General features: G+C 43.4%; 1 protein-coding gene across 1 annotated transcript; it reads right to left on the reverse strand.

Moving 5' to 3' along the window:
• On the reverse strand, positions 1–23,806 carry alx4a (ALX homeobox 4a). Its single transcript, XM_084153969.1, has 4 exons — positions 23,348–23,806; positions 6,743–7,056; positions 1,983–2,111; positions 1–680 (listed from the first exon to the last, which is right to left on the reverse strand). Exons 1-4 carry the CDS (start codon positions 23,691–23,693, stop codon positions 360–362), a joined length of 1,110 nt encoding a protein of 369 aa, XP_084010095.1. The 5' UTR covers positions 23,694–23,806; the 3' UTR covers positions 1–359.
• Positions 23,807–24,059: the final 253 nt, after the last annotated feature.

Genomic DNA, 24,059 nt, shown 5'->3' on the forward strand with positions numbered 1-24,059 from the left:
AGTTTATAATTACTGTATAACCAGCACATTGTTTCCAACAAGCAACCAATTAATTTGTCTCTTGAAGGATTCTCGATTTCCTGCCTCTCACCTCATGCTTTGACTAACTGATTGACTGACTGAATGTTGTTCATCTCTGATGTCCACTGGTCTCTCCCATCAGAGACACAAAGTAAAGAAGTCCATTGTCCAGATCTCCTTTCTCTCCTCTTCAGCAATTTGCTATGGCTTTTATCATCATTAGTATTTTAGATTATCAATATTTCTGTTATAGTAGCACAGACTGCCTCCCCTATCTGCTTTGGCTTGGTTTGGACGTGGTGGGGTTCCCAGAGGCCCGTCCTGCTGCTGTTGAGGCATCATGTTGCCCAGGAGATGGCTGCACTGTGCTCCTTGGCCTTCATGCGCAAGGCGGCGATGCTGGAGGACTTGCGGTCCGGGTCCATGCTGTTCAAATCGTACCCGTTGATCCCTGACCCCATGCCAGGACCCCCAAACAGGCTGCCCATGTGCGTCTGTCCCATGTGACCCCCAGGGTTCGGGACGCCCAGGAAGTCAGATACGCCGCTGCCGGAGTGAGGGTGAGGGGTCATACAGGACGTGACTGTGTCACAGGGCACTACGCAGCCTGGTACAGGAGACGCTCCGCTGCCGCCACCAATCCATGATGGGTTCTGGATCTGAAACGCAAAGAGAGGACAGGGTCACTGTAAATACCAAAACTATTTGGGTGAGTCAGTGCTTAGTTTTTTCAGACACCCTCTGTGGACTGAATATAATTATAAAGTAGGCCTATTGCAGAATGAAGGATGTGTGATGTGTGTGTGACAGTCCTGTTTACAAACAAAAGCACCAACCTAGGATACTAATGCAATAAAGCACAAGTTGCACAATTATTTAAGGTCATGTTTAGCTTCTGCAGTAAAGTTCATCATTCGACATCGCTCACTCCCCAAAAAAGTATTATCTTGAGCACCAGTCTTCACGTGTCTCTTCCTCGGTATAGCGCCCGGCGCGCACAATGGCCTAAAGACGAGGTAGACCTTTTATGGTAAAACCCTTTACAAATAGGCTAAGAAGATCAAGAAGCCTACGATACTCACCATGGTCTGTCAAATCGACTTGAATGATTAATTAACCTATCAACTCTGTGGAGCAACGTTCACATCATAGTCTACTTATCCATAGCCCAATATTTTAATGTTGAAAACCCTATTGTAGTGTTGCTGCTAGGTAGATACATAAGTTGAAGGGAAAGACATTTCCCTCCTACCTCAGTCCTTCAACACCTTGCCTGGCTGTTTTAGTAATCTCCATGCTTCCTGTCACCCTCCTCCACAGACGGAGAGAGAGATGCGGTGGTCAGGGAGCTGATAGGGATGTGGGTGTGGGGGTGTGGGTGTTTGAGATGGGGGCCGGGGTAGTGGTGCTGGAGACTCGCATGGAGTGGCCAGATGTGCACAGAACTGCATTCCACAGCATCACACACACACACACACACACACACACACACACACACACACACACACACACACACACACACACACACCTGCCCTCTGACCCTCTGTGCAGATGAATAATAAATGGAGGGTTCTCTGGGTCTATGTGAGGGTGTGTCTGGCCTGTCACTGGAGCCAGGCTGACCTCACTCTCTGGGGGGCAGACAGAGAGAGGAGAGAACAGGAAGAGGAGCTGCCTCATCTGGGCTTGCTGATCTGTCATTGCATCACAGAGAAAGGCCTCCCCCTCAGCTTGAACTGCTCTCTCAAATCCTTTGTCTGTAACACCCATAAGATGTAAGTAACCCCACTCTGCTCCTCCAAGGCCTCCACCATGATAGCTGATGGGTGATGAGCATTCTGGCACAAATGGTTGCTGTGTTTCATCCAAACTTAAACAAAATGTAAGCATTTTGTTTGAGCATTTGAAAAAAACGCTATGTAAATACGTTCAATTACTGTATTATTTATTATTATTTTTACCTGTGCATAGTTCTCAGGTCTGGCTAGAAGAGGCAGCTCGTACGCCGTGGAGAAGTGTGTCCTGACTTGCTGCATCTGACCAAAGCGCTCCCTCTTCCTCCATTTGGCTCGGCGATTCTGGAACCACACCTGCTGGGCAAAGGTCAGGACTGAGTCACATAGTCACATAGGATCCATAGATACCTATAGTTACATTTTTAGAGCATAGTTCAAAGAAGAAGATAGTCATACATGTTTTCCCTGAACATCCAATAGAACTCAAATAATATGTAGGCCTACAGTACAATATACATAGCACATAACTTGCACAAACACTGTTGTGATTATAATTGTGGCGCTGCTCCGTGTCTTTGAGCTGTAAGGGGAGGAAAGAGACTGCCATGTGTCTCTTAGGCCTGGGGCTCAGTGTGTCAGTGAGGCTGGGTGAACTGTGGGTAAACACTGTACAGCAGCGTGGTCAGGCACCTGAGAAACAGTCCAGGAACCTCCAGGGTTGGCCTCACAGGGCGCTCATAGAGAAGGGGACTCTCTCTGCCCCTCAGCCCTGGGCCTTGGCCCGTGTGCATAGCTTATTTTTCACAGTCTCCCTCTCTCAGAGAAAGCAGAGACCTGGCTGGAGTTTGACGTCTCGGGGAGTTGACAGGCCATGTGAAGGCCTCCTCTGAGTTCCCTCCTATCAGCGCCATCAGCAGCAGGAGGCAGGAGGTTGGGATGGAGGGGGAGATGTGGAGGGGAGATGGGGGAGTGGGGGAGTCAGTGGGGGCCGGGGCGGAGTTAGTACTGGACCAGTAATCCTGAAGCTTTAAACTATAACTTTCCACCACATCTCAGGAGAATGCCTTTCTGATAGATGCAAATAACACTATTCTTTTCTCTATGGAAAAAGGGTTCTGAGGATCACAGCCAAACGACTGTGCTATCTGCACAGACATCAATGTGCCGAAACTCTTAGTGGAAAAAAGTGAAAGTATGCGCTGCTCTGTAGATAAAGCAAGCTTAAAGTCTCAAAAGCAGCCAGAAATTCCTTTCCCTGTGATCCCTCTTCCTCTCAGATTAACTCCATCTATTTATTGATTCGCGAAGTGGAGGCCTATTCAAAGGGAGCGCCTCCTTTGTTTTGCAATCTTGATTTGTCACAGAGTTTGAACTTGGTTCTGAGGATGAGCCTTTGGTCAATCAGTTTGTGGTTTACACAGCCACTGATGTGCAATTTTCCCTTTCCGTCAACCAAGTACACATACACGTGCATACACACATACACACACACACATACACAGACTTTCGGAGGTATAATTAAAAAGAGGGTGAAATAATAAATCCGTTGGTCTGATTCCCTGGGCGGGGTGGGCAATCAGAGAGGAGAAGAGAGGAGAAAGGAAGGATCTCTAGGCCTCTAATACAGACAATGTGGAGAGGAGGTTTTCACTTGAGTACTCAAAACAAAACGTTTACAGACTCTTCCCTCCGTTCCTTTGTCTTCTGACAGGAACAGGCCAATTTTCTCATGACAAAAGTGTGCTGTAATTACTTTTGACATCTGAGCCTAAAACGGTTGTTTATTGAAAGCATTATTGTGTTTAAATTTCCATCAAAGCTGGTGAAAGTGATCTAAATAGAGTCAGTCTCAGATGGGCTTAGGCCTGGCGCCCTCCCCCACACAACGTCATAGGGCCTATCTCAGAGCTGGGTAACCTGATATCAGCCTGACTGTGATTGCACTTAATGTCAAGGCACAGAGCACAGAGAGCACTGTCCCTAAGCTTCACATCGTCTGTTTAGAAAGCTTTACTCACTGATTACACTGATACAGGGAATATATGGGCAGTATATGGTATCAGAACATTTTTGTGAGAGAGAACAAAAGTAGCACATTTCCCCCCCTTTTTCTTTCTGCCCCCTGACATTATTTCTATCTCTCCTCTGTCATTTATTATTTATTTATTTATTTATTTATTTCACTTACTCACACTCTTCCTCCCTCTATAAATCTGAGTAGGGAATTTGGGAAATTGAAAAGTGACATGGGAGAATGTTCAAATCAGAGCTTGTTTTCATTTTATGTTTAATTTCCTGACACCTAAACCCCTGGCTTTCCGATGCTCCCCCCTCCAACCCAGAGGAGCCACACAGACAAGAGAGAAGGACAGCTACGCTCCCTCCTCACCTCTCCTCTCCTCTCACTGCTGTCATCTGTCTCTTTCCTTCTCTCTCTGTCTTCATGTCTTTCTTTCAACAGTCTCACACAACCCAAATACTCACTAGCTTCTATTGCCAATGAAGCCCCTCATCAACTACAATTATAAATGATGTGGAGAAGAGATTGTAAAGAGTACGCTATGATAGTTGGATGGACTCACTCCTTGGTTCACATGCACCTTCTTCCTTTGTGTCTTTTGACAGTGACCCACCAGTAGAGCTGTTGATCATGTTGGGACAGTGAGTATCTATCTACCAACAGATACTGTTTGTTTGTGCTTTCTGTCCGACTTCTCCCTAGACAGGTTCTGTTCCACAGAGCTAAGTGTTTGTGTGTGCACACTGGGTAGTGACAGTAATTGGCAAAGACGTTGACAGCTAAAGTAGCTTAGAGACTTACTATGAGGCTTTAGTTATGTTCCAGCACAGAGAGAAAGAACACAGAAATGCCAAACTGTCCTGGCAGGGAAGCTGCATGGGGATACAGCCACTTTGAAGTCAGAGACCAGCTTTGAGGATTGATAATCTGCCACTGCTGTTTCCATACTATAGCACAGCCCAAATGGACCTGCAAATAGTACACAATGGGGGGTATACAATGACTAAGTATTTCTACCTTGTATAGTTACCCAGCTGAGTGAGCACAACATCTAATATCTAATATCATATTTACATGATTTGTTATTATGCTTTCTGATGGGTTGCTGTCCTGTTTTATATTAACTAAGGTCTGTAGTTTGGTCCTTAACTCATATTGGCATTTCATTTAGCCTTATATACTCCATGTCAAACAACGTCCAGCAGCCTCAGAGCTGTGGACTGACAGCAAGGTAGTCTGAGAGACGTGATGTTATTGAAACCCTTGACCTGTGACCTGTAGATGTATCTGGAGTGCATATGACTCAGAGCTCAACCGACTTCCTCCCTTTGAAACCAGTAGACAGAAAAAACAAACATTTCTCTGGCTAATGTTTATAGTCAGGCAAGTTTACAAGCTCCTCTTGTTCAGTCTCGTTAAGTGGACTAAAGAGAGGGTATTTCAGTTACTATCTGAAAAACACTGCCTTGATCAGGAAGTATTTGTTTGGAAATCTATTGACAACCACAAAACTGAAATCTCAGTGGAATTCCAATCGACCAAAACGTACAGTACTATGAGCTTTATAGCAGGACAAATTCTTGTGGATTTAGTTGAACAGTTTGTCCACTTTAGATGCAGAATTCATGAGGTGTGAAGCTCAGTTTTTCTGAGTAAAGTTATTTGACTGACGAGGCATCTTGTGTCTTTTATCTTTTAACTTGAATGGTTTAAGAGGGCCAGTGGGAGGGCTTAGGCTGTAAAGGGCCCAGCTGAACCAGCCCTCTTATAGCTATAGGAATAGCATACCTTCAGAGAGAGAGAGAGAGAGGGGGGGGGGGGGGGGGGGGCTCTAGGCTGAATTACAACCCTCTGGCTTCAGGGACTTCCTGTGTTTCACTGTGAGGGGTTTCTTGCCACTGCGCCAGCACATGTCATATAAAGACCCGATCCAGCCTGATCTCATCCCTCAGACTCTTTCACAGAGCACTTGCTATCTTTACTTTCACATGACGTTTGCATTTACAGATATTGGTGTCAGTGTTGTACTGTATATTCTGGCATGTTTCCTATGGATTAGTGCATGATGGTTGCTGCGAACCTCACAATTTACCAGAGGCTCAGGGGAAGGTTTTCACACCTACCTACGAGACCATGGGAGGGACACATTCTTTCCTGAACAGGATGTTAATGAAAGAAAAACACAATGAATCCAAGGGCTTTTGGTAGACTTTGTGTGTGTGTGTGTGTCTGTGTCTGTATCTGTGCTACGAGCGAGGGGGGTCTCATCAGCTATCCACCAATGCTGGAATGCGGCAGTAGTCATGGACGGATTATATGTAAATGAAAGGGGAAGGTCACAGGAAGGTTGTATGTTTGTAGCCCCAGACCTGGTTAGCCACTTGCAGTACTCAGTTCAGAAGTTCAGAAGTCCAGGGGTTCAGGTGCAGGCTAGGTTGTGGAGCTGAGCAGAATCAAGCGTGTCTCCTCATATGTGGATGAAGGTCTACTCCCTTGAAAGTGAACATATGAGGCCCAGCTCCAGCCTCAGCCCCTGGGGGCCCCCTGCCCTGCGTTGGCCCCTACTCCCCTACTCCCACATTACCAGATAACTCTCACTCTCACCCTGGTGGCTTGGTGACGTTTTCTCTCCAAAGCCACAGATGTTGAGGGATTAATGTGGTTCTATCCACAGTCTCCTAATCATTAGCTGTGTCCGGTTTTTGTTAAAGTCCTCTCAATAACATACAGCCGCCATCTGATTCGAGATAGCATTGGTCATTGTTCTTGTTTGGCTAGTCGTGGCCTAAAGGAAAGGATGCTCAAGTTTAGAACTCTACCAATTGTTATTCTGTTTATAATGGTGATCATCACTGTTATTGATGTGTAATGAAAGTGATACTGCTAGACTGAAGTCACAGATCTTCACAGAACCTGAGTAAGTAGTGGTTAGCAGTAGAGTTCCGCTCAGGTGAACCAGTCTTACCTGTACACGGGCTTCAGTCAGGTCAGTCCTGAGGGCCAGTTGCTCGCGGGCGTACACATCAGGGTAGTGGGTCTTCTGGAAGACCTTCTCCAGCTCCTCCAGTTGGTAGCTGGTGAACGTGGTGCGGTTACGCCTCTTCTTGCCCTTGTTGCTCTCACCCTCGCCCTTGTCCATGGGGCTGGCCATGTCCGAGCCCGGTCGGTCCGACGGGCCCTTCACGCCTTGATCCTTCACACTCAGGTAGCTGCCGTCCATCCCAGAGGGGTCGGAGTTCGGGGTCAGGTCAGAGTCTGTCAGTCCTGAGCTGTCTTTACCTGGAGAAAGGATGAGAGAAGTAAGGTGTTAGAGCACATTATATCTAGCACTGTGCTGAATAATTATGTATTTGGTTATCATTGACACCATATGTGTTGGGACTGACGTGCAACAGAAAACTAATTTAGACTGTGTTTACAGTATTATGTAGCACAAGCACAAGGACCAAATGACTCTTGCACCATGTTGTTCTTTGAAAGCTTCCTGGTCAGTTAGTTCCAGGTCTGGACTCTGGTTAAGGGTGTGGTTAGGAGTGTGTGTATAAGCTGTGTGACTCCCAGAACACTCCTTCCATACTGCTGCTCATAAATCATGGAAACAGACACCCTGGCAGGCAGTAATTGCAGACTAATAGAAAATTACAGGTTTTCACATTCTCTCTCTCTCTCTCTCAGTATGGTTGGGGTTGGAGTCAGGTCTTACGCTGGGGGAACTCAGGTCTTCAACGCAGGCGTGGGCTGGGCGTGGTCTGTGGTGCGGTTGCAAGCTGAAGCTCACTTAGTAACACAACCAAACTAACCCGGCAACAAGAGTGTCAGTGGCAATCTGCTGGACGGTAATTTGTAGCGATGGGAAACACACACAGCAGCCTAGCCGTGAAACCTCAGTCAGCCTACTGATCATAAATTCCCATGATGCTGTCTGTGCCAGTGTGCCGTCTCATTCATTATTCCACTACATCGCCAATCCTCTGTGCCCTTACTGCCCTCCCTGCCTGTGGATCATTAAACTCTCTCCATTACGGCTTCTATTAAGGGGTCTGTTTGGGGTCCTGGGAAGGCAATGTGTTGTCATACTCACTCAAATGAACTGCAAACCCTTCCCCTTTGGCTCTAGGGTGTTCAAGGGGGTATAGAATATTGTTTGGGGTCCAAGCCAAACCTCACATCTGCCTCTCAACCCCTCTGCTTGGTGATGTCCCCTCTGGCTCAGTCTAGTGGTGAGTCCAAGCACTACGCTCCCCTCTGTTTAGCTTAGCTCTAAGAGACAGGGAGTTATTTTAGGGAGCCCAGGGTTGGGACGTGCTCATTTCTTATCTGAGGCTGGGGTAAAGCCTTGTCAAGTTAGAGCCATGGGGTGTAGGTGTGCATGTGAGCTTCTGGTGTGCATACTGCTCTCAACACAGCAGGGCAGCATGCCCTCTGGCCCTCCACACAGAGCCTTGTTGGGTAATGTGCTGCAAGGTGAGGGGACCTGATAGCTCATCTGATGATACACACACCCCCGGTCCCCCGCCCTACACACACATCTTTCAAGGACTTGGGTAAAGGGAGCTGGGTAACCATGCGAACGCTAAACCGCATAACAGTCAATGACACCATCAGAAATACAAGCCTTGTGTTGTAGGATTTGTTTACTGCAGGGGCCACACTTAGGGAAAGCCCCACTTCCTACCATAGCACTGTAATTAAGTTGTTCACTTATACCAATCAATGTTGCACTGTTACAGTGGGGGAAAAAAGTATTTAGTCAGCCACCAATTGTGCAAGTTCTCCCACTTAAAAAGATGAGAGAGGCCTGTAATTTTCATCATAGGTACACATCAACTATGACAGACAAATTGAGAAGAAAAAAATCCAGAAAATCACATTGTAGGATTTTTAATGAATTTATTTGCAAATTATGGTGGAAAATAAGTATTTGGTCAATAACAAAAGTTTCTCAATACTTTGTTATATACCCTTTGTTGGCAATGACACAGGTCAAACGTTTTCTGTAAGTCTTCACAAGGTTTTCACACACTGTTGCTGGTATTTTGGCCCATTCCTCCATGCAGATCTCCTCTAGAGCAGTGATGTTTTGGGGCTGTGGCTGGGCAACACGGACTTTCAACTCCCTCCAAAGATTTTCTATGGGGTTGAGATCTGGAGACTGGCTAGGCCACTCCAGGACCTTGAAATGCTTCTTACGAAGCCACTCCTTCGTTGCCCGGGCAGTGTGTTTGGGATCATTGTCATGCTGAAAGACCCAGCCACGTTTCATCTTCAATGCCCTTGCTGATGGAAGGAGGTTTTCACTCAAAATCTCACGATACATGGCCCCATTCATTCTTTCCTTTACACGGATCAGTCGTCCTGGTCCCTTTGCAGAAAAACAGCCCCAGAAATTCCAGAAAATCACATTGTAGGATTCTTAATGAATTTATTTGCAAATTATGGTGGAAAATAAGTATTTGGTCACCTACAAACAAGCAAGATTTCTGGTTCTCACAGACCTGTAACTTCTTCTTTAAGAGGCTCCTCTGTCCTCCACTCGTTACCTGTATTAATGGCACCTGTTTGAACTTGTTATCAGTATAAAAGACACCTGTCCACAACCTCAAACAGTCACACTCCAAACTCCACTATGGCCAAGACCAAAGAGCTGTCAAAGGACACCAGAAACAAAATTGCAGACCTGCACCAGGCTGGGAAGACTGAATCTGCAATAGGTAAGCAGCTTGGTTTTAAGAAATCAACTGTGGGAGCAATTATTAGGAAATGGAAGACATACAAGACCACTGATAATCTCCCTCGATCTGGGGCTCCACACAAGATCTCACCCCGTGGGGTCAAAATGATCACAAGAACGGTGAGCAAAAATCCCAGAACCACACGGGGGGACCTAGTGAATGACCTGCAGAGAGCTGGGACCAAAGTAACAAAGCCTACCATCAGTAACACACTACGCCACCAGGGACTCAAATCCTGCAGTGCCAGACGTGTCCCCCTGCTTAAGCCAGTACATGTCCAGGCCCGTCTGAAGTTTGCTAGAGTGCATTTGGATGATCCAGAAGAGGATTGGGAGAATGTCATATGGTCAGATGAAACCAAAATAGAACTTTTTGGTAAAAACTCAACTCGTCGTGTTTGGAGGACAAAGAATGCTGAGTTGCATCCAAAGAACACCATACCTACTGTGAAGCATGGGGTGGAAACATCATGCTTTGGGGCTGTTTTTCTGCAAAGGGACCAGGACGACTGATCCGTGTAAAGGAAAGAATGAATGGGGCCATGTATCGTGAGATTTTGAGTGAAAACCTCCTTCCATCAGCAAGGGCATTGAAGATGAAACGTGGCTGGGTCTTTCAGCATGACAATGATCCCAAACACACTGCCCGGGCAACGAAGGAGTGGCTTCGTAAGAAGCATTTCAAGGTCCTGGAGTGGCCTAGCCAGTCTCCAGATCTCAACCCCATAGAAAATCTTTGGAGGGAGTTGAAAGTCTGTGTTGACCAGCGACAGCCCCAAAACATCACTGCTCTAGAGGAGATCTGCATGGAGGAATGGGCCAAAATACCAGCAACAGTGTGTGAAAACCTTGTGAAGACTTACAGAAAACGTTTGACCTGTGTCATTGCCAACAAAGGGTATATAACAAAGTATTGAGAAACTTTTGTTATTGACCAAATACTTATTTTCCACCATAATTTGCAAATAAATTCATTAAAAATCCTACAATGTGATTTTCTGGATTTTTTTTCTCAATTTGTCTGTCATAGTTGACGTGTACCTATGATGAAAATTACAGGCCTCTCTCATCTTTTAAGTGGGAGAACTTGCACAATTGGTGGCTGACTAAATACTTTTTTTCCCCACTGTATGTTTCACCCGTCTGATTCTCAAAACCTCCAACTACTGTAAGTTAAAGCTTTTCCCTCAGAGTTGGCTATGAGGAAAAAGATTACTCCTGTTGTTGGTAATTAATCGTGAGGGTCTGATTTGAGCCGTCTCAGCAGCACGCTCACTCTCTCTGGCTGTGTCAGTTTGCCTTCCCTGGGCTGCTGCCGAGCACCCTGGCCACTGTGGACTGTCAGGCAGGCAGACAGCATCGACCGGGGCCCGGGCCCTGGCCAGGGGTATAATGGCTCCCACATTGCCTGCTGCCTGCCCAGGACTGACACATCCTGTTAAGCCTGAGAGGAGCGACCTCAACGCATTTACCAAAACGTAAATCATTTCTAGTTATTCCCTCATATGCCCTGCACCGATGGTCCCAACAAGGCAAGGCTGTCAGGCTGTTTGAAATCAAAGGCTCTCTGCTGATCAAAGACTCTTGTTTATGCCCTGTGTCATTGATGGTTTTTGTTGTGACAATCTCCCACTTGTTATCCGTGCGGTGGGTCGTGGCTGAGAGGCGAGACATACTCCACTGCCCAAGGTCAACAGCAGTGGGACCTCCCGGGGGCTGGGCTATATGGATGAGGAACATGAGAAAGTCTTACTGCAAATCATGTCTGTCAGGATACCCATGCAGTGGAGGGAGCCCTGAGTGAACTTAGCCATTAAAGGCTAATGTTGAATTGTTTCTTCCTGTTAACAGAGTTGGGTTAGTAAAAGACGGGTAGAAGGAGATATGCCTGTAGAGAGAAGCCCACTGAGAGTAATTGGCATGGAGAGGTCCATCTGAAATAGCAGAGGTAATATTTTCTCCACCTCTCCTATGGAAGTAAAGAGCTTATCAGTCATCACTAAATGCAGTATCATGATCACTGATGGGGGAGGCAGACATTTCCTTTTAGCATCATGGTGGATTTTCCTGAAGATAACTAATCCTCAGACACTTTCACCTTAGCTGATTGGATTACACAATCATATTTGGGCTTAGTGAAAGTATGATATGTTATATACTATATCAAGCAAAGACACTTCTGTCTCTATGCCAGGATATATTCTGACATGCTGCTGTAATTTATCAGTGGTTACAGTTAACCCCCCTCTCATTTTCACCTTTCACCTTTTATACAGATCTAGATCTCAGCATCCCTTATACAACACTTGGAAGCAAGCAGACAATAAACTCCTCAGTCCCTTCCACTAAAACCTCATAGCATGCGTGTTTCCCATTTAGAGGAATCTGCTCTACAACAGTGTTTTGAAACGCAACCACTGATTTTTTTCTTTTTTACTTTGGATCCAAGATTCCACATCAGTTCCAATTACAACTCTCTGACGGAGAGAGGCAAGTCTGGAGCCCATTGTTCTTTGTCTTCCCCAACCCTGTTAGGGATCTGACATACCAAGTCTACAGTGACTGTACTACTGCTGTGATCTAAAATTGAAATAGCTTCCCTGTTCCTTTCCAGTTTTATAACTGCTGTCTTATGCTATTTGTATGTTTGATTAAAGTTAGAAATAATGAGATGTGATACAAAACTGTTGCTGTGTTGAAGTACAAGGTAGTTCAGAACTGAAATCTTAATATTATTCTTTACAATGTCAAGGAAACAGAATACTCTACAAAATCAGTCCAGATCTGACCAAGCTGAAACCAAGAGGGTCTGAAAGGAGAGTTCATCAGTGGGTGAGAGAGAAGAGGGGTGAGGTTAAATCAGAGAACTAATTGGCAGTTTAACCTTAAGAGTATTCACACCTGCCTGCAGAGCAACACAGGGTCTTGTAAACCCCTTTTAATAGCGTCTACATTTCCCCATAGAAAATGTCTTCAAACGTAATTTTATATTTTGCACTGTAAGTCATTAAAAAAGATGTGTCCACAGAAAATGTCAAAATTAGAAAAAAAATGGTCATGTTAGAGTAATAAATATGATCATCATAGCAGCTATGCTATGAGGGGTAAATGACTATAGTCCCTGCCCTTGGATATCAGTGCTGGACCCCTTAAAGTTAGCAAGGGTCAGAACTTCACTGGGGACAGACGCTAAGTTGCTGTCGAAAACGAGAGGGGAACATCAAAGTGTAATTTAACTGGCAGTAAAGCGACAGGACGCCTCCCCAGCCTCTTTATTGAATAGAATGGCTAGGGTCAGCTCACAGCATTTAAAAGAAACACTATAAATTAGACACCCTGCGGTGACCGAGAGCGATTAATGGCAGAATATTCCCAAACCCGAAAGAATATCCCAAAATATTAGAAAACATAAATAAAAGAGATTAAGTGTGTGTAGTCTAGGCTTGATAGATCCCTGTTTTGACTGGACCCAGGGAGCAGAGGAAATTTGTGTAAGCTGTTTTCTCTGCTAAGCATTTATTTGTAACTCAAATTTGGTTTGTTTTCCCTTCTTAGAATATGGATTGAATCGTAATGGGAGGCTTTGTGCTCTGAAGTCCCGCCAACTCTGTGAAGTCCTCTCTTCCTGCCCGTTCTGCTGGCTGTGAGGCTGTTACATAAAGACAGAGACACTAACTAACACAGGTAGTGGATGGAGAGACTGACTGGTGTGTTGAGATGTAAACTTTGTCATGCCTACATCATGACAAATGAAAAGTGATGTGAGAGACATTGATCCCTTTTATTGCAGCCTGTGAGTGTCACCACAAGGAATTAGCATGGGGAGAGCCTTATTAGCAAGCCCTCTGCCTACACGGCCATTTGCAAAACCAAAGCTAATCGCCTACCCAAAGGCAGATGGAGTCAAGTCTCAGCAGTTCTTACAAACCAGTCCTTCTTAAACGATCTTGTTTCTAGTCAGGAGCACCATGACACCACTACGAATAGCACCGCAGTATGAGTAGGCTATGGTGTCAATTGCAGTCCTTGAAACAGGTCAAGGTTAGCCTAAGCTGGTGCTCACTAGGCCCATGCCTTTCTCATATCACTGCTGCACTCTCATATGCCTGCCGTCGTAAACAAAACCTCAGCTCACGGATGAAAAAGTTCCATAAGTACCTCTCTGACTAGCTTATAGCTACAGTAGTTTGGGAGCATCTGATAGGTAAGCGTCCACTTTGAAGTCAAACACTGACTGTGCTGAGAGGGATGATTCATCCCATCAGGCTGCTGTGAAGTGCACACGCTGCGCCAAAAAACAACTGCTATGGGAGCGTATCCATAAAGCCTGAGACACTGATCAATCATCCCTCTCTCTCTTCAATGTTCTTCATCTGTCTGAGAGTCTCTCTCAGGCCCTAGAGCACGGCAGGATGTCCACTAGCCTGAGACTGGGCTGGGCTGGGGCTACTCAGTGCCTTTTCCACAGTTTGGCTAGCTCTAAAACAAGGTCAAGACAGTGTTAGACAATTACACATAAGACAAAGGAATAAAGCTCTATTTGTCTTTCTGAAACCAACTTATTACCATATCTGGAAACACTTTCCCCTGCCCTTATACCCATGTAAATACACAGTAATAACTGTAACAACACCGTAACTTCCATTTTGCTAAGTTGTGATGGAGATATAATACCCAGTGTAATGCAAAGTTCATGCAAAATAATATTTCACTGCGTATGCTGTGGTTTTAACCAGTACTGTACTAAAATGACTAAAATAAAGAAAGTCTACATGTTCCAATAGATTTGAGGTTATTTGAATGAGTGCAGAGGGAGACCCCCTGAGAGGGGACGGCCTCTTAATGTGAGATCCTCTCAGTTTATCTAACAGTTGACGTTATGTTCCCTCCTCTTTTCCCAGTGAGGTCTGAATCTCTCGGGTGATGTTAAAAACCACAATGAAGCGAACATACATTTTTACGAGTGCACTGGAATGCCATAATAAAAAACAGAGGTTGGTCACTGTCCTCTTAGCATAATGTGGATTCCACTTTAAGACACTGATATAGAAGCTATCTAACAATAGCATTGTTATACTGAAGTAAATACAATGTGGAAAGAGCAACTAGATTGTCCTTGGTGGTACAAATTTCTAATCACTTGTAAATAAGCAAAAATGATCCTCTGCTTGTGAAATAATACATAATTTCATATAGACTTCTTAAAATTCTTTACATGCAGCTCCCATGTGAACTTACATACTACTCTGTCATTAGGAAACACCACATGAAATCATGTGATTCAAAAAGCAACATGCTTATAATTTCAGCTTGTGATGGGTGCCAATGCCCATGCCAATGGACATGCTAACTTTTTACTGTACTATAACGTCTGAGTAAATGTATCCGCAGTAAGTGATATTACAGACTCTAATCTTCTGAGATATTATTTGTGCTGTACGTCTGATCAATAAGCATCCTCTGAGGGCCTCAACTATGGAGGGTTTAGTTACACAGCAGAGGAACAGACTGCCGGACTGAGAGAAGCCTGGAGTAGGAGGTTCGCTGTAGCCCTGTCGCACTCCGGCCGGCAGATTGAGCCTAATGTAAATTGCTGTGCCAAAATATGAGCTAACTGGTAAAATGATCCTAGGTCCTTGTCACCTCTAGTCATGTCAGCAACCTGCTGAAGTATGTCCTGGTTCTCCAGGCTTCACAGCACTTCCATGGCTGCTTTCTATTACCCGCTGCTCAAATAAATCAGCACAGACGGACAGAATAAAAGGCTCAAATGGTTGTGCTGTACTAAAGACGGTAGAGAGAGATACGGCAGCAGATTGTGTTTTGGTGGCTTCAGTCTAGATTGAAAGGATCTCACAGGACAGTTTATTCACACCTCCTATATCCTCCCTCTCTTTGAGTGAAAACATGATATTGTAACCGCAACTATATACCAAATGCTTGTAATGTCACAACAAAGGATCTTCCTCTCTCCGTCTATAGCTCACGAATAGTTCATTGGAAAAGCTCTTGGAATGTTAAAGTAAATAGTTATCCAGACTACAAATGTTGCGGGGAAAAAAATGCGTTTCTGTTTGGATTCCTTTGGGCTTTAGATCGATTCTCTCTGGAGAATTTGGGGGTCCAGCTCTTCTAAAAAGGGCAGGAAACCAGAGTTAAAGGTCTCTGTGTCCTGTCCTCAGGGAGGACGGTCAAACACCATAAGAGGAAAACTCCTGTTGCTTCAAGAAAAATACAAAGAGATTGATGTTCCTAGTTTAGAGGTTATGTTCTCAGTGAGTACTCTGACCACTTTTGACACTGCAGAGAAGTCAAGGATAGCTATCTCTGACAATGTGCATTGTTTGTGTGTGTTAAACCAAGTCAAGAAATTATATATTTTTCTTATATATTTTAATGTAAAAGAACACAATCCCCCAATTTAAAGGCCACCTGTTGTCAGATTTTATCAGGTTGAATTTTGGCCACTCTCCCTTAGATGTTCAGAGCCAGGCCCTAAATATCCTCCTACCTGGAGGAGAGGAGTCTGGTTTATGGAGCCTTGGTGTCCAGTGGAGTCTACAGGCTTTTATCACTGCATGTAGACCCGGCTAGGAAAGGGACTGCTCTCCCCTACTGCTAATGCACTGACCTTGTATATGTTGTCCCTGAAGTAGAATACTGTTGGTCCAGTGCTGCTGAACCTGAGTGAACCTCAATGTAACTGCACTGTTGGGTCGTAGAAAGTGTCCCATTGTTTCATCTTAAGAGGTTTGTATGGAGGAATGGTTGAAACCTTGCCATTTGTTACCCTATACTGTTTTGGAGCAACAGTTTTTACCATAATTCAATGGTGGAATAGAAAACCTGTAGGAACATCTAAAGGGTTCAAGCTGTCATTTACAATTTGGTTGACAAAACATTTCACTTTGCCTCATTTCTTAGTTGCAGGCACAAAGTATTTGTTTCCTTCCTGTTACAGTATGTAAATATGTGCAAGCGCAGTACAGCATGTTAACGTCCACAAAATCATTCACTGATCCTTTCAATCACCTGCAACCCACCCCATAACCAAATATTGCATTGGTGACATGTTGTGTGTTTGTATGCGGCACTTGTTTAGCAAGGTTACACAAACCAGTCATCTCTTGGACACTCAAGGACTGCCTGTGGTTATGAGGGGCTGGCCTTTTAAAGTATGACAATAACTGGGGGAAGTGCTGATGTACATCTGAGTCACATTAATGGTGGAGGTCTCCTGTAGTGCTGAGGTTTTCCTGCCTGCTCTTTAACGCTCGCTCTATCTGAGGAGTCAGCCATACCTTTGGTCAGGCAAGGCTGCTGCAAGGGTGACGGCCACTGTAAAAACATGCATGGTCTACCCAGCCAGGGTCCTCCTGTGATACCATATACAGGGTTTCCCAAACTTGGTCCTGGGCCTCCCCTGGGAGCATGTTTTTATTTTTTTGTCCTAGCACTATGCAGTTGATTCAAATAACCAAAGCTTTATGATGAGTTGTGTAGTGCTAGGGCAAAAAACTAAACGTGCACCCATAGAACATCAGGTTTTACTGGGACCTTTGTTTTGAAAGGTCATATAACAATTTTGAGTGGTCTTATCATGGAAAGAAAATAGTCTTATATTGTCAAATTCGAATGTGTCATCTGTTGTAAAATATTAGATATGTCCTTTGGTGTAAACTTCCTTTTTAGTGGCTGACTTATTGCTTCAATAAGATACATTAGGATGGCATCATTAGGCTAAGTATTATTTATAGCGGTTTGTTTGGGATTAACAGCAGAAATCATTTTCTTTACATCTACCGACGTTATGTAGACTACAGGTCACTGGCAAGTTCAGCCGAACGCAAAAAGAAACAAACTCCCTTGAAATCTCCCGAAAACAGCGCTGGTATTATCTTCAAAGGCCCCCGCGGTGTCTAGCGGGAAATATTGTAAAGACTGTGGCTCCAGGAATTTCTGCCTACCTGCTTAAACCTGATTGAAGTAATAACTCACAAAGTCCCCGTTGAATTACCTACCATGACTTATACCTGTGGTCGAAACCAATAAGGCTTCCAAGACCAGGTTCATGGTCTTTAAAACGTGACCCCAAATAAGATCTCGTGAGTGATTATGTGATCTGGTAGGTTTACAGAACATAAAAACTCTTCCCCGGACACAAACGCATTCCATTGCAAATATGACCCCGAGTTGATAGGAAAGTGTGACAATGTGTTTGGTTTTTTAGTATAGGATTATGTGATTCAAACGCACTTTCACATTGATTATTCAATTTTCAGTCTGTGTCTACACGTTTTCATTAGTTGACTTTGTATATGCCGAGCATATTCGTCATTTCTTACAGGTCTCGGCCTGGTCTTTTACGCGCTATATTAAGCACGCATCTCCTGTGAGTCATTACGTACCAAAGGTTACGCAAGGCCATAACACAGGATTGGAAATGTAATATATGAAAAACAGAATATTATGTTTAATTTTAGTAACTTGTAGGCTTAATGTTATAGGCATACCACGTTTCGCGCCCGTGCGTAATGTGCTTAAATGACCAATGCAGAAAAGACTGCACATAAGGGTTCAAGTTTGGATCGGATTATTTACTCATTTATTTCAGGTGAATATTTTCTTGTTCAGAATGATCTAAATATTGGAAGCTATATAATGACTATGTAACAAGCAACTTGTTGCTTTTTGAATAATAAAGATGTGCATACGGTAAATTACTTCGGATTCATCATAATATGCTCATATGGTTAACTATTGTTTAGCTATTATTATTATTAGTAGAAGTAGAAATAGTATTATTTCCATTGATTCCCAGCAGTGATCAATCAGTTGCATACTCTTGACAAAGCAAGTGTCTCATGTTCTTGTGTTGTTGTCTAAAGTTATTTGATTAAACCAAAGAGATTCGATAACATCTGCACAGCAGACCATCATTAAATCTTATATTGATGGCTATGCTATGTTACGTCACCCGTTTCAACTAATTATGTTGCGAGGAAAAGACTGATTGGTTTATATGCTTTCATTAAGGTTGACAGGAATCCTATTCTGGCACGTTAGTGGCATATTTTCAGTGCCCAGCCCGCCTCCGTAACTCAGCTGTAAATACTTAATAATGTAATAATACAATTATGACTGTTATGATGATGATAGTTTAGTCATCAACAATAATATAATCTTTATCCTGATTAATATCATCCTGCTCCTCATCATGGTAGCCATTAGCCAATAATAAGAACAGCATGGAAAAGTTTAACTAAAGTTTCTTCATGTGCACTTTTTCTCACGTTGGCCCGCTAGACCAGACAATTGATCAATGTCTTCTCCTTGACAGCAGTGATTCAGTGCTTTCGCTTTTATATTGACATCTCAACTCGTTATATCCTCTTTGGTTGTGTCCTCCTTTTTTCATTTTCTCGAAGGACTGGACTCCTGTCGTTTACACTAGACATTCATTAGAAGGACTGGACTCCTGTCGTTTACACTAGACATTCATTAGAAGGACTGGACTCCTGTCGTTTACACTAGACATTCATTAGAAGGACTGGACTCCTGTCGTTTACACTAGACATTCATTAGAAGGACTGGACTCCTGTCGTTTACACTAGACATTCATTAGAAGGACTGGACTCCTGTCGTTTACACTAGACATTCATTAGAAGGACTGGACTCCTGTCGTTTACACTAGACATTCATTAGAAGGACTGGACTCCTGTCGTTTACACTAGACATTCATTAGAAGGACTGGACTCCTGTCGTTTACACTAGACATTCATTAGAAGGACTGGACTCCTGTCGTTTACACTAGACATTCATTAGAAGGACTGGACTCCTGTCGTTTACACTAGACATTCATTAGAAGGACTGGACTCCTGTCGTTTACACTAGACATTCATTAGAAGGACTGGACTCCTGTCGTTTACACTAGATATTCATTAGAAGGACTGGACTCCTGTCGTTTACACTAGATATTCATTAGAAGGACTGGACTCCTGTCGTTTACACTAGACATTCATTAGAAGGACTGGACTCCTGTCGTTTACACTAGACATTCATTAGAAGGACTGGACTCCTGTCGTTTACACTAGACATTCATTAGAAGGACTGGACTCCTGTCGTTTACACTAGACATTCATTAGAAGGACTGGACTCCTGTCGTTTACACTAGACATTCATTAGAAGGACTGGACTCCTGTCGTTTACACTAGACATTCATTAGAAGGACTGGACTCCTGTCGTTTACACTAGACATTCATTAGAAGGACTGGACTCCTGTCGTTTACACTAGACATTCATTAGAAGGACTGGACTCCTGTCGTTTACACTAGATATTCATTAGAAGGACTGGACTCCTGTCGTTTACACTAGACATTCATTAGAAGGACTGGACTCCTGTCGTTTACACTAGACATTCATTAGAAGGACTGGACTCCTGTCGTTTACACTAGACATTCATTAGAAGGACTGGACTCCTGTCGTTTACACTAGATATTCATTAGAAGGACTGGACTCCTGTCGTTTACACTAGACATTCATTAGAAGGACTGGACTCCTGTCGTTTACACTAGACATTCATTAGAAGGACTGGACTCCTGTCGTTTACACTAGACATTCATTAGAAGGACTGGACTCCTGTCGTTTACACTAGATATTCATTAGAAGGACTGGACTCCTGTCGTTTACACTAGACATTCATTAGAAGGACTGGACTCCTGTCGTTTACACTAGACATTCATTAGAAGGACTGGACTCCTGTCGTTTACACTAGATATTCATTAGAAGGACTGGACTCCTGTCGTTTACACTAGACATTCATTAGAAGGACTGGACTCCTGTCGTTTACACTAGACATTCATTAGAAGGACTGGACTCCTGTCGTTTACACTAGACATTCATTAGAAGGACTGGACTCCTGTCGTTTACACTAGACATTCATTAGAAGGACTGGACTCCTGTCGTTTACACTAGACATTCATTAGAAGGACTGGACTCCTGTCGTTTACACTAGACATTCATTAGAAGGACTGGACTCCTGTCGTTTACACTAGACATTCATTAGAAGGACTGGACTCCTGTCGTTTACACTAGACATTCATTAGAAGGACTGGACTCCTGTCGTTTACACTAGACATTCATTAGAAGGACTGGACTCCTGTCGTTTACACTAGACATTCATTAGAAGGACTGGACTCCTGTCGTTTACACTAGACATTCATTAGAAGGACTGGACTCCTGTCGTTTACACTAGACATTCATTAGAATGTCTGTAATAGTGATTCATTAACAGGTTTGGTGAAGTCTATACTTTCGTTTAATCGAACCGTTCCCATGCATGGATTTTTTAAATCAGATTCTTACAACAGTGCAAATTGATGTTAGTATATTGATGGAAATTGTTAAGAATTCTAATTTCATTCTATAATTTCAGTAATCTGACATTTAATTTTAATTTGGATGTTGTTTGTGCTAGCAGCACTGTCCAGTGTCCATATGTTCACTGTGCATGCATCTTTAGTGTCGATTTTTTCTTCTTCTATTAATTGATCAGGAAAAACGGAAAATACATGTTATTGTTATGTTATTAGTCAGATGTAATGGGGATTACATTTTAACTTTCTAAATTGCACAGATATATGGAAATATTCTTAAATTTCCCTCACAGAGGGAATGCAACGCACGCGCCTGGTTGACGTTCTAACATGACAGCACGGCATCCATTATTTAGAAGGGAAAAATGAAGGATTATTGAAATTGTAGAGCTTTTTTACTTACTCTTGCGCTACATTAAAGTTAATTTTATCTATAGCGTTCAATAAACTATCATGTGTTTCGATCAATGCGCTCTTACTTTTTGTAATAAAATATTTGAAGAATGTGCGTTTAAATGAAGGAACGTTGGACATCTTTGATCTAAATGTAGCCTAAACCTGAGACAGAATTGGGCCAAATTGAATTAAAATGTTTTAGAAATGAGCTAACTACGCTAACGTTAATAGCAATTAGTTTATAGACACTTCGAAATGTGAGACTGAAATAATTATTTGGCAGAAAGTCTTATTTTTTTAGCACTGCTTTAGTCTTGTTCAAGTAAACCATTTTCTTGAGGATTCATGGCCTACGTATCGAATATCATCTGGCTTTGGTCACTGACTTCTCAACCGTAAACAACAAATGAATCACGTTTGAAATTTGTAATAACTCCTACAATTTTTCTTAGCACTTGTTGCCACTCTCCTGAGAGAGGTTCCGTAAAGCTTTTACCGCTGTATTTGATGCTTCCCTCCAGTTCATCATCTGAGAAGCCGCTGTATGTCCGTGGGTTTTCATCTCACCCACAAGTTGCTCGCAGATGGTTAGAGAAAGCGTTGGATTTTGCGGTATTTGTTTTAAATTTATAGCATGGGCGGATTTTCCTGCGCTCAAGATGTGCCCTTTGCTAGACCTCTGCAGAATATCTTCAACATGAAGAAATTGTTCGGTAATTCAGTAGAGGGTGTTATTTCTTATTCAGAATGAAGAGTTGCATGTAAGTATTTTACGCGTCACATATTCATTTTACGCAAAGCAACTGTGGGTTTCCAGTTACAAAGTTAAAGGTTGTATTCCCCTGTAGCTCAGTTGGTAGAGCATGGCGCTTGCAACGCCAGGGTTGTGGGTTCGTTTCCCACGGGGGGCCAGTATGAAAATGTATGCACTCACTAACTGTAAGTCGCTCTAGATAAGAGCGTCTGCTAAATGACTAAGATGTATTTCATTGTCAAATAAACAAATATTGCTTAGGAATTTGTGATCCATTGTATTGTATGGTCATACAAATATCTATAAGGTCACCAATACTCAAGTCACGCTAACGCAACGTTTCTACAGTGTCGGCCAGAGGCCTTTACAGTGTTGTTTTGTCAGGTCAGCAAATCAGGCTGTTCAGCAATGTTCAGTTCACCATAGGCTATCAGTTAGGCCAATATTTTCTATAAGAATCGGATTATCTTTACCTTGATATCATATAGGTGCCGAAACGTGTGTGTGTGTGTGTGTGTGTGTGTATGTGTGTGTGTGTGTGTGTATCATCGATAGATTCTCAACATTTGCAAACTCCCCCAATATCTATTGCTCATGAGAAAATATTGAGTAAGTAGCCTATAGATTTAAAGAGACTAGGGATAATAACAATATTAGTCCGCTGATAAACTATTTCCCATATTAAAGTCAATTCGACGCTCGGTAATTTTTCATGCTTGAAAACGTGTTAATTCAATTGTCCGATTCCGATTCATAATATTAAGGATTGTAATGCAGATTATCGCATTAAATATAGCCTAATTTAATTCAATCGTCAAAGGGAAAATGTGAAAGTCGGGAAGGTTATGCCTCTTCGTAATTGTGTTACAGGGGATGGTTGTGGCCCTAATATTGGTAGTAAGTTGTGAAGTCCAGCACATTGACTTTGTAAAGACTCATGCATTGACAAATGTTCATATGCGATTAGTGATATTATCCTAACACCCGGAATGATAGCAGACGTGATTACTTCACCCGTTTCTTTTATTTTATCGTCGGTTCTGGTTATTGGAAGGAATTTCTCAATTTACAGGAAACTGTTTACGAGGCATGGGGAGACAGGCAAAACGTTCCCAACTTTGAGAAGAAAATACGCAAAACATCCCTCATAATTGGGGGCATAGTCAGTCAAGTGAACAGATATTTACACCGAGCAGTGTATACAGAACACAAGCACAATTTCTGTCGTCATTTGATGTGGTTTCTCTATAAGGGTAAACAACACGGGACACGGGAAATCTCCGTTTGTTCGAAATAGAACTGTGGTTTACTCACCATAGCAGGGAATGAGCGCTCCGTTGTGTCCGCTTTCTTGGTGCAGTTTGCCTCCTTCAGGGGGGGTTTTGCAAGAAGACCTCTGCATGAAGAGGTGGTATTTGTTAAAGGTGCCTTCCCCAGCGGTGGCATCCAATGACTGGCACTCCTGTTGGAATGGGCTCCGAGACTTTTCTCCGTAAGCCTGACCTTTGTTGGGCAGGAAAGTGGGACTGTATTTGGTGTCACTCGCTTGGAATGTCCTAAACGGGTTTGTCGGATGATCCCTACCTTGCGGTGCAGAGGGGCTATAATATGAATCCATGGATGTCATATCGCAGTATGAGACGCACGTCTCGGCGTTCATGCCTAAAAAAAGTTCCTGGGAGAAAAAGACGTCCAAACTTTTTTCTTTCTTTCCGTTTTGGAAAGGGAAGCAAACAGATAACCTCACTCTCTCTCGCTCTTCCACATACGGATGAACACACACATACACACTGTCACGCACACACACATACACTGGCGCGGCAGCTGTGTTTGGTTATAAAACGATTCAGATGTTTTCCAGGAACCACTCGCTGACCAAAAGCTAAAAACTCCCCTTAAGGTTTAGAGGAGTAACAAAAATGCGTCTTTCTTCAGAAGATGCAACCCAGATCTCCCCGATACACACTACCTAGAGCTGTGCGGACTTTAAGTCAAGACCTCTCCGGAGTGATTATGTTGATGATAT

Source organism: Coregonus lavaretus, assembly GCF_964263955.1.
Source record: "Coregonus lavaretus genome assembly, chromosome: 37".
In the NCBI taxonomy this organism is placed as follows: Eukaryota; Metazoa; Chordata; class Actinopteri; order Salmoniformes; family Salmonidae; genus Coregonus; species Coregonus lavaretus.